General features: G+C 32.0%; 1 protein-coding gene across 3 annotated transcripts in view; it reads left to right on the forward strand.

The window, feature by feature from the left end:
• The window catches only part of Cblb (Cbl proto-oncogene B), a 198,877-nt gene that overhangs the window by 101,254 nt on the left and 82,744 nt on the right, over window positions 1-14,879 (forward strand). For all 3 annotated transcript variants that reach the window (XM_076867442.2, XM_076867441.2, XM_076867443.2), the window contains exon 5: window positions 8,850-9,006. In XM_076867442.2, coding sequence (XP_076723557.1) covers window positions 8,850-9,006 — 157 coding nt within the window. The remainder of the gene's footprint in view (window positions 1-8,849; window positions 9,007-14,879) is intronic.

Raw genomic sequence — 14,879 nt, forward strand, 5'->3', positions numbered from 1 at the left:
TATTCTGAAGTTTCTGAAGTCTCTAATGATAAAAAATACGACCTTTTCTCTAACTTCTAACTATGTGTATCTACTTATTTTACCTTTTCATCTTAAAAAAAGCATTTAGTTAGTTTAGCAGCAATAGGTATTTCTAAATAAGTGTGCGTGATATTGATTAGTAGATTGGGTATACAGCCTTAAGGTTATGGAAAAAACAGAGACTTTTTCTTTTCAGATTTTTTTCTTTTTGGGGAGGAGGGTTGCTCTGTTGAGTTAAAAATAATTATGCTGACCATTATTAATCTAATTACTAATACTTTCAAAATTGTGTTCCTAAAATGTGTTTTTGACGTATAAAGTAGAAATTCCTGCGCAGGCATATATTTAAGTCAAACCCAAACCCAAACTTCATATATTCCTATATTTTAATTCTAATCAGTTGATATATTTTAATTTTAGTCAGCTGGTTAGTTTTGTATTAATTCATTTAGATAGGCTTTTAAGCTACTTATATGATTATTATCAGATGTTATTTTACATTTTTACTTTTTGAACATTTAATCCTACTAAAATTTTAAAATGTTTTTATGTAGTGATTCATGACTTCATTATAATATTGCTTTATTTCAGGCTAGTTTACAGTAAAATTACATTATATTTTATAAGGAGACTCCATATGAAAATATTCAGAGAAAGACTGATTTACTTACAAAATATTTAATGATGTTCCCTGGACTCAAAGAGGTCCTGGTTCTTAATCCCTCTGAATGCTTGCTTCCTTCTCTGCTAAGTGTTTCTATCTTGTAGGGTCAAGAAAAAGTTTCCCTCTTTGGAGCACAGAGCTTATTTGCTTATGTGTTAGTAGAGGTATTTCTCTCTGGGTCAGCGAGCACATCTGCTTATTGCCCATCAGAAAATACTTGGGCTTCTTTAGTTCTAGATCCTACTCCAGTAACAAAACCCAGTGTATGCAGAATTTAGCAACTCTGGGCACCATCTTGGAGGAATGAGGCTCAGGGAAAAAGTTCAAGATACAACTGATATTCTGACTACCACTTGCTGTAACAAAGTCCTTTAGCTCTGCTGGGAGACCTGGTGTCTTCTGCCATTATACATTAAGCTGTGATCGGCTCAGTGGTCAGCTTGCAAGCAGGGTTTAGAATGGTTTCCTGCTGGTAGACAAACTGTTTGTTACTTAATAGTAATGAGTAAAACAGTAAATAGACTTATTTTTCCTCTATAGTTTTATTTTTATGTTGTTATTGAAGAATAACACTAATATTCTTTAATAACAAAAGTAGTTATTCAAAATATTATCAATAGTTTCTCTTATTGAAAGAAGCTTTTGATGCATCTAATTATGCAAGGCATGTACCTGGTTTCTCCTGTCAGAGCTTTGGAAGCATTGTTGGAAGTTCTTTTTCTTTTGCCTCAATTTACTTCATACTTCTAGCAGTCTTGATTCATTGATTGCTTGTTAACTTAGTTGACTTATACGGAGAGATTTATGAGGAATTTTGTTTCATTATTGACTTTTTTATTTGTTTGTAAAGCTGAGCTCTTATTGTTAGAAGAGAGAAAATTTTAAAGCCTTTCTTATACTCACCTGTCCAAAGCTTATTAATTTTAGTGTACATAATTTCGTGATATCATTTAATCAGACTGCAATGGATCAAAGACATCTTGCATGACCCATTAGCTATTGTATCTCATGAACTTACCAAGCATTACTAAACTTTCAGAGATAACACAATCAAGACTAGTTGTGCTTCATAAAGAAAAGAACAGACATCTCTTGTTCTAAGACCAAAATCTTACTCTTGTTCTATAGTAATATCTATTAAGTATGGAAATTAAAACTGTAAATTTAACCCATTTTTATGAATTTTATGTTTGCAAATTCTCTCCCTATTTTTTCTGCAAATAAGCTATATTTCCAGTGTCCAAAAATAGATATAATTAGGTATAAAGTAATTTTATGGCTATAGTTAATTTATTTTTATGATTAAAGGTTAGTATGTGAGAACAGAAGTTAGAAAGCAGATTTATCACATGAATGAAGTTATTGAGTATATAAAGAATAATGCAAATGAGGCTTTTCTTATTTTTGTAGTCTCATAAAAATTATGATTCTGAGTTTAGTTTTCAAAATGAAAATAAGAATGATAGTTTTCCACTGTGTAGAGAAATAATGCTTGTCTGTACCATAGAGTGCTGTGAACTTTTTGGCAAGGTAAAGAAATCTATCACAAATACTCTGGGTTCTTCCCCAATTTCCTTTTCTTTGTGGTGATCTCTGGAGCAAAAGGAGGTGAGGTATGTCAATGTCTGTGTTTTTCTCTATGAAAGTCAGTAATTTTCATTTCTGAGGAAGAATTGTCAGATCTACTTATTAATATCCTGGGTAACTATGGTACTTTTCTATCAATGATGAATTTTCAAAAGGCAATGATTTGATCAAAGTGGTTTTGATATGCTTTCTGTAGACTGCTGGGAAACCATGGTATTCCCTTTTTTCTAATGTCTCTAATGATAAGATTATGACCTTTTCCTCTAGCATGAATGATGAGGGCAGTGATAGCTTGATAAGAACCTATTTTCATATTCTTTAAGAAATAGAGTCATCATATAAAAAATAAATTTAAGTTAAGAACTATATATGAAATGTCAACATATTTAAGAATCACAGTTCTAATGTTTTATATCCATAAGAAAAACTCAAAGTTTATCAAATATCTCATGAATATTCTGTCTTCTAAACAAAATAATACTCAACTTAAAGATGACACTGAATATATTTTTATTGATCAAGGTGAATTTTCTGAAAATTTCAATATAAAATTAAAATTGTGAGATGGGTTAGTAGATATGTTTCAAGTCAAGATGGCATATGTTCCTGAGCTAAAATGGATTTTAAACTTCCACCACCATCACCACTAACAGAGGCACAAATCAGCAATCAGCAAATGTGTTGATAGTCTTGATTTTATTTTTATTTGTCCATCTCCAAATTTCTTTCTTTATAATCTTGGATTTTAGTGTAACATTTTTCTAATTTTAACATATAGAGAAAAGTCCACAAATCATAAATGCAAGGTGAGAAATTTTCATAAAACGAACATGCCAATGTAAACTCTCCCTAAGTAAGATGGTAGTATATCACCTGCAGCTAAAAAGCCCTCATCTTCCCTTAGCAAGTCCTGTGTAGTCATTGGCTGACCACTGTGTTCTCACTGGAGCAGAATGGAATCATTCATAGTTGAAACCATACCAATTATACAAATTTATACAAATGTACCTTAAGGATAAATTTGGCTTCCTTGATTATTATGTTTGTGGAATTCCTCTCTGTTAGCATGTAAAAATACTTTATTCATTCTCTTTGTTCCATTGCTATTCATCCTATTGTTGACAGACACTGACTTATTCCTCTTTTTGCATTATTATTAATAGTAAATATTTCTTGTGCATTTAGTGCATTTCTAATGGGTGTATGTATGAATACAAGTCCTGATTCTTAGTATAAATATGGTTTTAGCTTTAGTGGTTTTCCAGGGCTGTTGTTGATACCTGTTCATTTGCCTAAAGGTTCCCTTTGCTCCATATCTTTCTCAACACTTTACAGTGTCATCCATCTTTTTCAAACAAGTCATTTTATTTTAGTAGAGTGACAATGCATTGCATCAGGGAAATGACTTATGAAGTGGAACACATCTTTGTATGCTTATTGAACATTTTGATTTCCTTTGATTGCACATGTGTGAAAATTACTCATTTTGTTTCTACTTATTTTTTAGAAGTTTTTATACATTATAGATATGAATCTTTTGTTGATTATAAGTATGTTTAATAGTTTATTTTAATATATGACTTTGTTTTTCATTTTGCTTATGATAACCTCATTAATAGAGGTTTTAAATTTATGTTTTCCTTTGTGATTTGAGCATTTCGGATCCTGTTTAAATTTTTTTTCCTGCTCCAAAGTAATGCAGATTTTTTTTTATGTTTCATCTAAAAAACTTTATTGCTTTGCCTTTTGCATTTAGGTGTGAGATGTGTTGAAAATTAATTTTTTAATATGGTGGGAAGTAGTGGTCAAGAATTAATTTCTTCGAAGGGTTTATCCATTTGACCCAGCAAAATTTTTTTAAAACGTTTTTTCATCATTGCTGCTCATATGTAATTGATATTGGCATATTGTTTCTAGTTATTGGTGCATTTGGTTCTAAAATTTCAGTTTTGTTTCATCTGTCTTTCTATCCAGGTGTCAGTGCCACAATATTCATTAATTTAGAGTTTGTGTTGGTAAGCTTGTTGGTATTATTATTACTGAAGCTTGTCTTTTTAAATCTTGGCTCTTGGCATTAACTGTGAAGTTCAGAATCAGTATATTCTTACTCTAACAGTACATCCTGGGATTTTTGATTGAAGTTATATTAAATCCATAAATCATTTTGAGTAGCATTGACATACTTATAATACTGAGCCTGCCGATCTACTAAAGCATAATATCTTTTTATTTATGTCTTTTATATCTCTGTGCATGTATGTGTGCATGTGTGAGTTTGTGTTTTAGCTTTGGTCTTCTTCCATTAGCTTTATTCCCATTTAATATGACATTGTAAAAACCAAAGTTTTTAAAAATTTATTTTCTAGTTACATATTGGAGTTACATAGAAGCAGATTTTTTTTTTATTTTGGTCTTATATGCAGCAATTATTTTGTGATTTCTTATAGTTTATAATTTTAAAAAATTTTCTACATATAAAACTATATGATAGGAAAATATTAACATTTCAGTAATTCTTTCTATGGCTACATAATATACATTTTAAGATTTTAATATACTTTGCGTAGTTTTTTGATTCATTGGAGCATGTAGAAAAACAAAATGTTAAAAACCATGAACAAATCAGAAAGATAAAATGTTAAAGAAATCACTTGTACTCCTTACATAGTCCACTGGCATTCATTTAACTTTTGAAGATCTCTTTAGACATAGAAATAGCTTTGAATATTAAGTCATATAGGACATATAGGAATAATTTTGAAAATTCTATTTCATTTAATAATATGACATGAACAACTTTTACATGAAAAATATTTTTCAGTACAGTTTCAATTGTAAAATATTCTTTCATGGAAGAGGCTCTTGGGCAAGGTTTTGCACTGCTATATATTTTTTGGATATGAATATCTGAAGGAAAACCCCTGTAGAAGTAGTCTTTCTGAGTATATTTTGAAACTTGTTTCCAAACTTGTTGCCTTCTAGAAGTACTGTGTAAATTCTCATTCACAACAAAAGTATACCTAACCTCCTGTTCTCAAACCATACTCTGTATTGTTATTCAGACCTTTGTTAAAATCCTTTGATTGTCTCTCTCTTTTTCTCTCTCTCTTTTTCTCCAGTTACAAATAAAACCAATAGCTTTTTATAAATTAGAAGTTTTACTAAACTGTCTTACCTTTTTGTTTGTTATCATTTTCCTAACACTCTTTTATTCCTTTTACTTACATCTTAAAATTGCAGGATTTTCAAACTAAACTATTTAACAGACTTTTCTACCTTTTACCCAGCAGGAGACAGTCCTGGAAGATTGAGTGTGTGTCTACTGTTGACCCACTGACACATTTTCAGTTTTGTTTTCCTGCATCTGATTGATCTTATTTTCTTATTTTCTCTGAAAGGTTACCTACCATGTGTTTTAAGACCTTTAAAGATAATTATTCTTGGTTTTTGGCAGATAGATTAGGAATAATTTTCTAATAGAATTATAGTAGAGCCTTATATATAAAATTTTTGTCTCTGATGACATTATAACTCACATAATGTCAAAAGTTATCAAAGGATTTCCATGTAGTAACTGGAGGTCCCAGCCCCTGTTCACTTATTGAAAATTTAAAGATCCTGAAATCACACTGTTAGAACAAGTGCCTGGCTGCTCATTGATTTGTGTTCTTTTTCTCACAGACTGACAGTTACTCATCCTTTTCAGTGTATCTTTAAACTCATTCAGCTTGCAGTTAATGTGGTTTGTAATTGTAAGTGGCAAGAAAAGATTAAAGTTGTCTGAATTGGTGAGAGTTAATTGGCCCGTTAACTTTTTTCAATTCTTTTTCTTTCTCTTCCCTTTTCTTTCTCTTTCTAGGACTTTGCCACTACTTTAGTTTCTACATGTTTTTAAAACAATTTACTGTTAACTTTTTCTCTCACTAGCTTCATCTCCCAGGATGAGGTAGTAGGAAACACCACAGGCTTGTCGCTGGGATTGTGTTTAAAAGGGCAAAAAAATTATTCTCTCCCAGCCCCACCCACCTTGTACAACTCCGGAAAGAATGTTGTAGCCACCTCAAATCCTATTTTGGAAGTATAGGTCTTGCATGCAGTAGCTGTAGAACAATCTATTGTTTGTTTGTTTTTAAAGACCTCTTTGTATTTTATTTTTATTCTTTAAACCGCCTCCCACTTTAATCCCCTCACCTCCTACATAAGGCTGTTTTACTGGGCTGATCAAAGGAGGAGAATCTCTTGAACAAACCTTTTTGTCTGATAAATTAGCTACATAATGCCTAGCTTCTTAATCCTTGTTACCACCCTTAATTAAGTTTCCATTGAAATAATGCCTGTTTGGGCCTTAGGTTTATCACAAAGGAACTGAAATAAAGTTTCATTTACCCAAGTACCTTTCCTTTTTGTTAATTGTTCTAAGATGGTATGGTGACAGAAATTATGTAAGTTTGTACATTTTATATAATGTGCTTTGGTGTTTCCCTGGTATTATGATTTACTTATGTCTAAAATATTAGATGATAATAATTTTTATGAGGCACATTAAAGATGTCTGTTCAATCATTTTTTTAACTTTTATATTTTATACATAAAACAAATACCAAGGGTTTTTATTTTTCCAGTATATTTATTTTTTATACTTTATACACAAAACAGAATAATTATTTTCCATACAAAAGAGATAGTTATCTTTGCCCTGCTGAAGCCAGTAGTTCTTTGATCAACTCTTTTCCCTCTATGGTTATATTCTTTGTCTGTGTTGAGTATTGGAAACTTTAATTTGGAAAAGAAAAACGTGCCTCTTAGGCAGTACTTTCATGGTCACTGTAATGAAGCTGGACATAATTGCATATTTACACTTCATTATAAACCAGTGACTTTCTAGTATTATTAAAAGTTTTACTTGTTCTTTTAAAACAGCAGCATTTTGTTAACCTTAATCAGAGTCTGACGTGTGTTTCTTCTAAATGGCGTCTGATGTGGTGTCTCTCTTCAGTTCTCTGTGGTTTCCTGTTTTTTTTTTCATACATATAGAAGAGCCTTTTGAGGTATTAAGACTCATATTTTTTCTTTTATATAATAGTACATCAAACCTAAACTTTCTTACATATACAGCATAGTATTATAAGCCTGTCTCATCTTTTATTTATGCTACTTCCTACAGACTCCTGGAATTTCTCCAGCCCTTAGTGTATCCATATTCCAGCACTTCTCATATATTCTCCCTCTCTATTTTTTTAGGACTACAAATCTTATTTCTACTCCCAAAGTGTATACTTTTTAAGAATAGAGATGGTATCTTGTATTTCTACAGTAGTAGATACAGCAGATAGGTGTCCCTCAAAGTGTTGCTCCCCAATCCAGCAGTGTGAACATTACCTGGGAACTTGTTAGAACTGTAAATCCTCAAGCCCTACCCAGGCAGGAAGAATATTTGGGTGGGAGATCAGAAAACTTTTTTTTGCAAGCCTTCATATAATTTGGATGTGCACTGAAGTTCCATAATCACTGCTATAGATAGTTATTCATTAATATGAAAGTGGTAATTTAGTGGTGATGCTTCTTTGGGAGGTTTGGTCTATGGTGGGGCCAGGCAAGGCTAACACTTCTGCTTGGGGCTTTTATTTCTCAGGAGATAATGGTAAGGAAAAACCTGTAGTTTGATTGTTGGCTACATTTTAAGAGGGTGCACATAGGTCTTATACAATCCTATTTTGTAAACTGCAATTTAAATGTTTTAAAATATAATTGTTTCTTCATTTCATATATTCAGGAATAGGCATTTACCATTCTAAAGAAGTAAGCTTACTAAGGAGAGCATAACCGATTTTCATTGGAGGGATGAGGATAGGGAGTGTTGGAAAATGTTCAGATGAGGGTATGTTGGGAGGGAGACCTTTGTCTACTACTATCCTGTGCTTTCCTTAATTATTAAAACACATACTATGTTACTTATTAAAATTTTTTGATTTATGAAAATGAATTAATAAGTAGATGTATATTTCCAAGAGATAGTCATTATAGTTACTATTTTTAAAAGGTAGGTTTATCATTGCTTTCATATGGAAAAATAAATAACATGAGATTTTTGTCTCTGCAGAAAACATCAGGGAAGGGTCAGATATGTCTTGATAATTTTCCAATTTAATGTTTTGAGATGGTGAATACACATTATTCTTGTGTATTGAATAAAGGATTTCTACTATTATGCATACCCATAATCTTATAAATATTAAAAAAACAGAGATGGAGAATTTAATATTGATTCAGAGTTAAATAACCTTGTATAAATAAATCAAGAAATCATGATACATAGAACTTTGACCCAAATACATGCTTTTGTGTGTTTGTAGAGATATCTGATAGCTAAAGGCTATTTGAGAGAAAGATTAATTTTTTGTCATATTCTTAGAAAATAAAAATAATCAATTTAGGAAAACTGATTACATGTGACAGTATTCTCAACTATTTATTTTATTACAAATACATTATTTTTATTTATTTGTGCTGTTTCAATGGAAGGTATATTTTTAATGACACTTTAATCAATTACATGTTTTGTATTTTCCTTTCACAGAACCATCGTACCATGGAAAGTATTCAGACAGTGCCTTCATGAGGTTCATCAAATTAGCTCTGGCCTGGAAGCAATGGCTTTAAAATCAACAATTGATTTAACTTGCAATGATTACATTTCAGTTTTTGAATTTGATATTTTTACCAGGCTATTTCAGGTAAGCTCTAGACCTGCTTATTTACCCGTCCTTTTGTTTCTTCCCTTCTGTATATATGGATGTGTGTGTTTTTGTACCTTTCTTTGTCTCTCTCACACATATACCCAAATTTATGGAAAAGTCTTATTTTTGGCTGTCTATAATTTTATTCACATAAAGTGTTTGATCATTTCTGTAAGTTTAGATGAGGCATTTTGTAGTAAATATGGAATTTCAGGTCAAGTAAGCCCTGTCAGTTTTGAGAAGACTCATGTAATGGAAATTTGTTTGAAACTCCCTATATAGTTTCTCACTTTATTTTGTTCACCTTTCAGCCCAGTTTTGATAGAATGCACCACTGGCGATGGCCATTTGCTGGAGTTGTATCTCAACTAACTCTCTCTCTCTCTCTCTCTCTCTCTCTCTCTCTCATTGGTTTGTTTTAGTTATACATGCCAGTAGAGTCTATTTTGACATAATTATAAATGCATAGAATATATCTTTTTCTAATCTAGTCTCCAGTTCCTCCCTTTCTTCTCCCCTCCCCTCAACCTCCCCTTTTTTCCCTCTACTCTACTAGTTTCTCTGCCATTTACCCATGTTTATGTTTTTTCCATTTTTTTTGGTAATAGTTACTTTTTTAAAAAAAAAAGTTAATTTATTGTAGATGTACACATGGTAAGACTCAGGTGCATCCATGTATGTATATAGGAATGTTATGTCAGATTCAGTCAACTGTCTTTCCTTACTTATCTCTCCTCCCTTCACTTCATTCCTCTTTGTCTACTACATCAATCTTTCTTCTGTTCTTTTTTCTTACCATCAGACTTATTTTGGGTTAGCTTCTACATATTAGAAAAAACATATGACCTTTGACTTTTGGTGATTGACTTATTTCACTTAGTATGATGGTTTCAAGATCCATCCATTTACAAGCAATGTTACATTTACAAGTAATTCGTCTTTATGGCTAAGTAATACTCCATTGTGTGTGTATGTATAGGTGTGTATGTATGTATGTATATATATATATACATACATACATACACACCACATTTTCTTTATCCATTCATGTGTTAAACGGTACCCAGATTGCTATATAGCTTAGTTATTGTGAATTGTGCTGCTATAAAAATTGATGTGGCTGTGTCAGTATCTGATTTTAAATCAGTTGGATATATACCAAGGGTCAGGATAACTGGGTCAAATGGTGGTTCTATTCCTAGTTGGTTTTTGTTTGTTTGTTTTTGAGTATCAGGGATTGAACTTGGGGGCACTTGACCACTGAGCTACAACTCTGGCCCTATTTTGTATTTTATTTAGAGACAAGGTCTCACTGAGTTGCTTAGTGCCTCAATTTTTTCTGAGGCTTGCTTTGAATTCACTATCCTCCTGTCTCAGTCTCCTGTGCTGCTGAGATTATAGGTGTGGGCCATCATGCCCAGCTCATTCCTAATTTTTTGAAGAATCTTCAATTCCTTTCTAAAGTGGTTGCAGTCCCACCAGCAATGTATGGGTGCACCTTTCCCCCCACATCCCCTCCGACATTTATTGTTACTTATGTTCTTGATAATTGCCATTCTGTTGGAGTGAGATGAAATCTCAGTTTGGTTTTAATTTGCATTTCTCTTTGCCTATGGCATTCATTAGGTCAGAAGGTGAAGAGTAAAGTTAGAAATAGTAAACTGTTGTATAAAGAAAGATACTGTGATTTTATATTGTTTTAAAAAATGTTTCATTCATTGAACCTTATGAAATGAACATTTTTCCATGTCAACATACTATACTTCATTGATATGATTTTTCAGTTCCTATATACTATTCCATAGAAACTGTTATGTAACAAAGTTCTCCTGTTGAAAATTCAGATATTTACCCCTGTGATTTCCCTGGGGTAAATAGTTTTAAGATAGACATTGTTATTCTATTCATTGTTTTACTCAATCCCTATAATTGTTTACACCTTCTATGTGTAAAGAAGTGAATCATGGGCGGTAGTATCATGTGGAAGCTACCTTTTGTTCTTTCCATAACTTCATGTAATTATTTTTAACATTAAGACTCAAAATTTGTCTTTTGAGTTTGGCTTTGCCACTAAAATGTATATTATTTATGGGATTCAGTTCAGGTAGTCATAAAATGAGAGTCCTGCTTAAAATTTTTGTTATCCTAATAATATAAATTACATTGTGAGATAAATCAATTAGAAGCCAGACTTACTTATATTCTGATACAATTTTTTATTAGTTTAACCTAACCCATGATGTATTGTTATTGAAACATACTTTCAACACATGTTAGAACATAGAATTAGTTTCATTTTTTTTCACACTATATGAATTTTTCCTCTGATTTACAACTGCTTGGACCGAGCTGGCAAAGACTCGGTGACAGATTGATGCAAGGAAGCAACATTGCACAGGATTAACTTTTAATTTATTAAATAACTCATTAATATAAGACAAATGAATTCCTATCAGTATATGTAGAGTGAATTTTACTTTATTAATTTTTAAAATCAGAATTCTGCCTTGCATTTAGAATAAAATGTTAGATAAGATACTGAAAAGAGTATATTTTGTTTATTTTAAATGTATAGTTGTTTGATGATTATTCCCTTGTTATGGATAGGATGGCAGCTTATCATTTTATAATAGAAGCTCTCTTTTCTTTAGAAGTTTCTGATAATGTTACAGAGTAAATACATTTAATTCTTTTATTTAATATAATACAAGACTGTGCATATAATAGGAGCTTTGCTTCTTCACCATGTGAAGGAAGAAAACAAAAGTCATATTCACACATTAAACCTAATTGCTCAGTTTAAGAAGTTATCTATTTTTTGTGAGAAGCTTGGGTAACTTTTTAGTGTGGGTATTAAAGGCTAAAATGCCTTGGAGTTATATATTAAAGGCATGAGAGCAACTTAATTTTGGTTAAATGCTTACCCAAACTACTGCTTAATATGCGTACTAATTTTCTGATAAGCTGTTTCATGTTAAAACAGCTTGAGCAACCTTGATACCCTAAGGTTTATGTATCTTGTTTATGTTTACTGAGCTGGGAGAAGAAAGGGGTTCTTTTAAGTACAACTGCTGTGAAAAGTTTGAGCTAATAAAACCAAAATACTGAGCCACGAAATGCTTCATCTCTTTAAAAAAAAAAAAAAGGCGTAATTACAGAAGTAGCTGAAAAACTTTCATTTGTTCTATTTACTGATAACTTCTGGCATTTTTCATTTATTCAGATGCTTTGACTATAAACATTCAAGTGCCATAAAACATGATAAAATTTGTTCTGTGAGATTTAACTTTTCCTGATCTTCTATTTTTACATTATTTTAAACATTGAGGGTTAACTTTCTTAAATTTATTATATTAATTTAGCTTTTATGTTTGCATAGTCTATATAAACATGTTTTATTAATACGGTAACTGTGAACATTTTACTGTAGAGTGATACTGGTGGTTAGGGAACTCTTCCAGTTCTGAATGATTGGGGGTGGGATATTTATCAAATAGAATCTGAAAGGCAGTAAGGGGCACTCAGGATTTGGGGTGTGAAGGAAGGAACTCAGTGTAAGGGTTTGAGGGAAGGGGCCAGCAGAAGTCGAGATGAAGTTGAGGATTACATAGTGAATGAAAGAAGTAAGAGAGCTTTCTTTCTTTTGTCTCTCATCATTCCTTACCAGTATACCTTGAATGAATGCTGTGGGGTCCTTAGAAGGTTCTCGCTGTGATTGTGTGGTCATCTTTCTCATTTGGTCTTCTCTTGTCTGCCTTTAACCTTCTCTTTCTCCTCTCCAGGTAATTGAGGGATACTGGGCTAGGCAGGTGCTGCAGTCCTAGAATGGAATGTGAGAATTTGCTTCTCTTTCCTTTCTCTGGGTCTGCACTTCACTTCCCTTTCTCCTAGTATTAGAGAGGACTTGGTCATTGAGAAATGGACACTAAATTTGTAAAGTTTCAGGATAAGTAAGGAGTATTTAGGGGAATATCCTAGTCACTTTAGAATGAGGAAAAAAATAAGAGAGGGAGCAAGTCGTTAGTTGTAGTGAAGAATGACAGGGTATATGTGGGTAAATTAGCTGAGGACCCTCTATCAGCTTAAGTAATAAGTCAGTAATTGGTTCTTGAAATAGCATCATTTAGGAAAATGCAGGGACTAGTGTCTTTAATTCACTGCATTAATTTCTGTAGTTGTTTTAAAAAATTCATGTAGCTTTGTGTTCATGTGTGTGAAAAAGACTTCCATTAATGGAGAAAATGAATTACAGGATTCTTATTCAAAGCACTTTGTTTGCCTTCTTTAAGCCATTAGTTTGAAAGATACTTTAATATGCACACACACAAGTACCACGTGCTTCTGATTCTTCTGAGTAGGTTGTGTTCACAAGAAAAACAGCACAGACTCATTTTATTACATAAATATTTTTGCAATTAGAAGCTGGCCCTTTGGATTATGTACTAAGAACTTGTTGTTAAATACTGTAGCAGTTGGCTCTAAACTCCAATTTTTTATTTTTCACTTGAATTTTGAGCTATGCACTGTTTCTCTATAAAGTTGAGCATTTTTAAAAACAATTCTTTCATTGTCATATGGACTTTAATGAGTGTGACTCCAGTATTTATTTGATATTCTTTCTACCATTGTCCTTTGTAAATGGGGGAGCAAAACAAAAATACCTAGAATAATAGTTATTTCTCAGTTGTTTTTCTTTTGACATGTGCTGATATTTTTCCAAGTATTGTTTTATGCATTTTCAGTCATGCCTTAACAAGGAAATTAAAAACATGCTTTTTATTTTTAAGTGCAGAGACACAACCTTTCATGTTAGTATTCTCCAGAGTTCCCTTTTAACCCAATTAGTTGTTTTAGTGAGATGGGGAAATACCCCAAAGATATTTCTTGTTATGCCAAAAAAGGCTAAAATATTTTTTATTACTAAATCATTCTTTCCCTTGTTATTCTCATCTCAAGAGACATAATCCTTGAAGAATTCTGCCTTGTAAATTGGAAATTTGGTTTATAAAAATGAAGAACAAGTCTCAAAACAAACAAAAGCATTAACTCCTACCAATAATCTTGTCTAGGATAACTGTTTCAACAGCATAAATTTGGCAACATAAATACCTTTTTTTTTTCTTTTATGTAGAAGATTTATGAATCTGGAACATCAAATATAGTGTGCTGCCAATTTCTTGGAATAAATGTGGTTTCAGCCTCAAAAATATTGCACAGATGATTCATCTACACCCTGAAGCAAAGTTGTCTATCACTGGCTGTCTTTTCTCTTGCCATGATAACTAGAGGGACAGCTAATCAGATTAGAGAGAGATTGATGCATTGATACAAACCAAATAGTTATGTGAAAAGTTTTTATATAACTCACTTTTAAACTATAAACTTTTGCTAACTTTATAGCTGTGAAAGGTAAACCAAAAGTGAGAACAGTATCTTGTTACCATGGAAAGAACACTAGTACAAGTCACTATTTAGGGAATCTGTTTAAAAACAATCATCCCTGCCTGATTAGTGTGTAGATACTGTTAATGGCTTTGGTATCTGTGAATGACCGAGATAGGCATGTTCCTTATCCTTAGCCAGCTTGTGGTAAATGTGTAAGCTTTTCCAAAACACTTAAATTCTATCATATGATTTCTAAGTCTATAAAATGAGGCGCCTGAGGGCATAGTAGTAGCCAGAACAGACAGACTGGCAGATTAGGAATATGACAAGATGTAACAGTTGTTTTAAAAAATTATTTTAGATATACATGACAATAGAGTGTGTTTTGACATATTATACATACATGGAATATAACTTATTCTAATTAGTATCCCATTCTTGTGTTGTACGTGATGTGGAGTTTTATTAGTTGTGTATTTATTGTT

Source organism: Callospermophilus lateralis, chromosome 10 (genome assembly GCF_048772815.1).
Source record: "Callospermophilus lateralis isolate mCalLat2 chromosome 10, mCalLat2.hap1, whole genome shotgun sequence".
NCBI classification, from domain to species: domain Eukaryota; kingdom Metazoa; phylum Chordata; class Mammalia; order Rodentia; family Sciuridae; genus Callospermophilus; species Callospermophilus lateralis.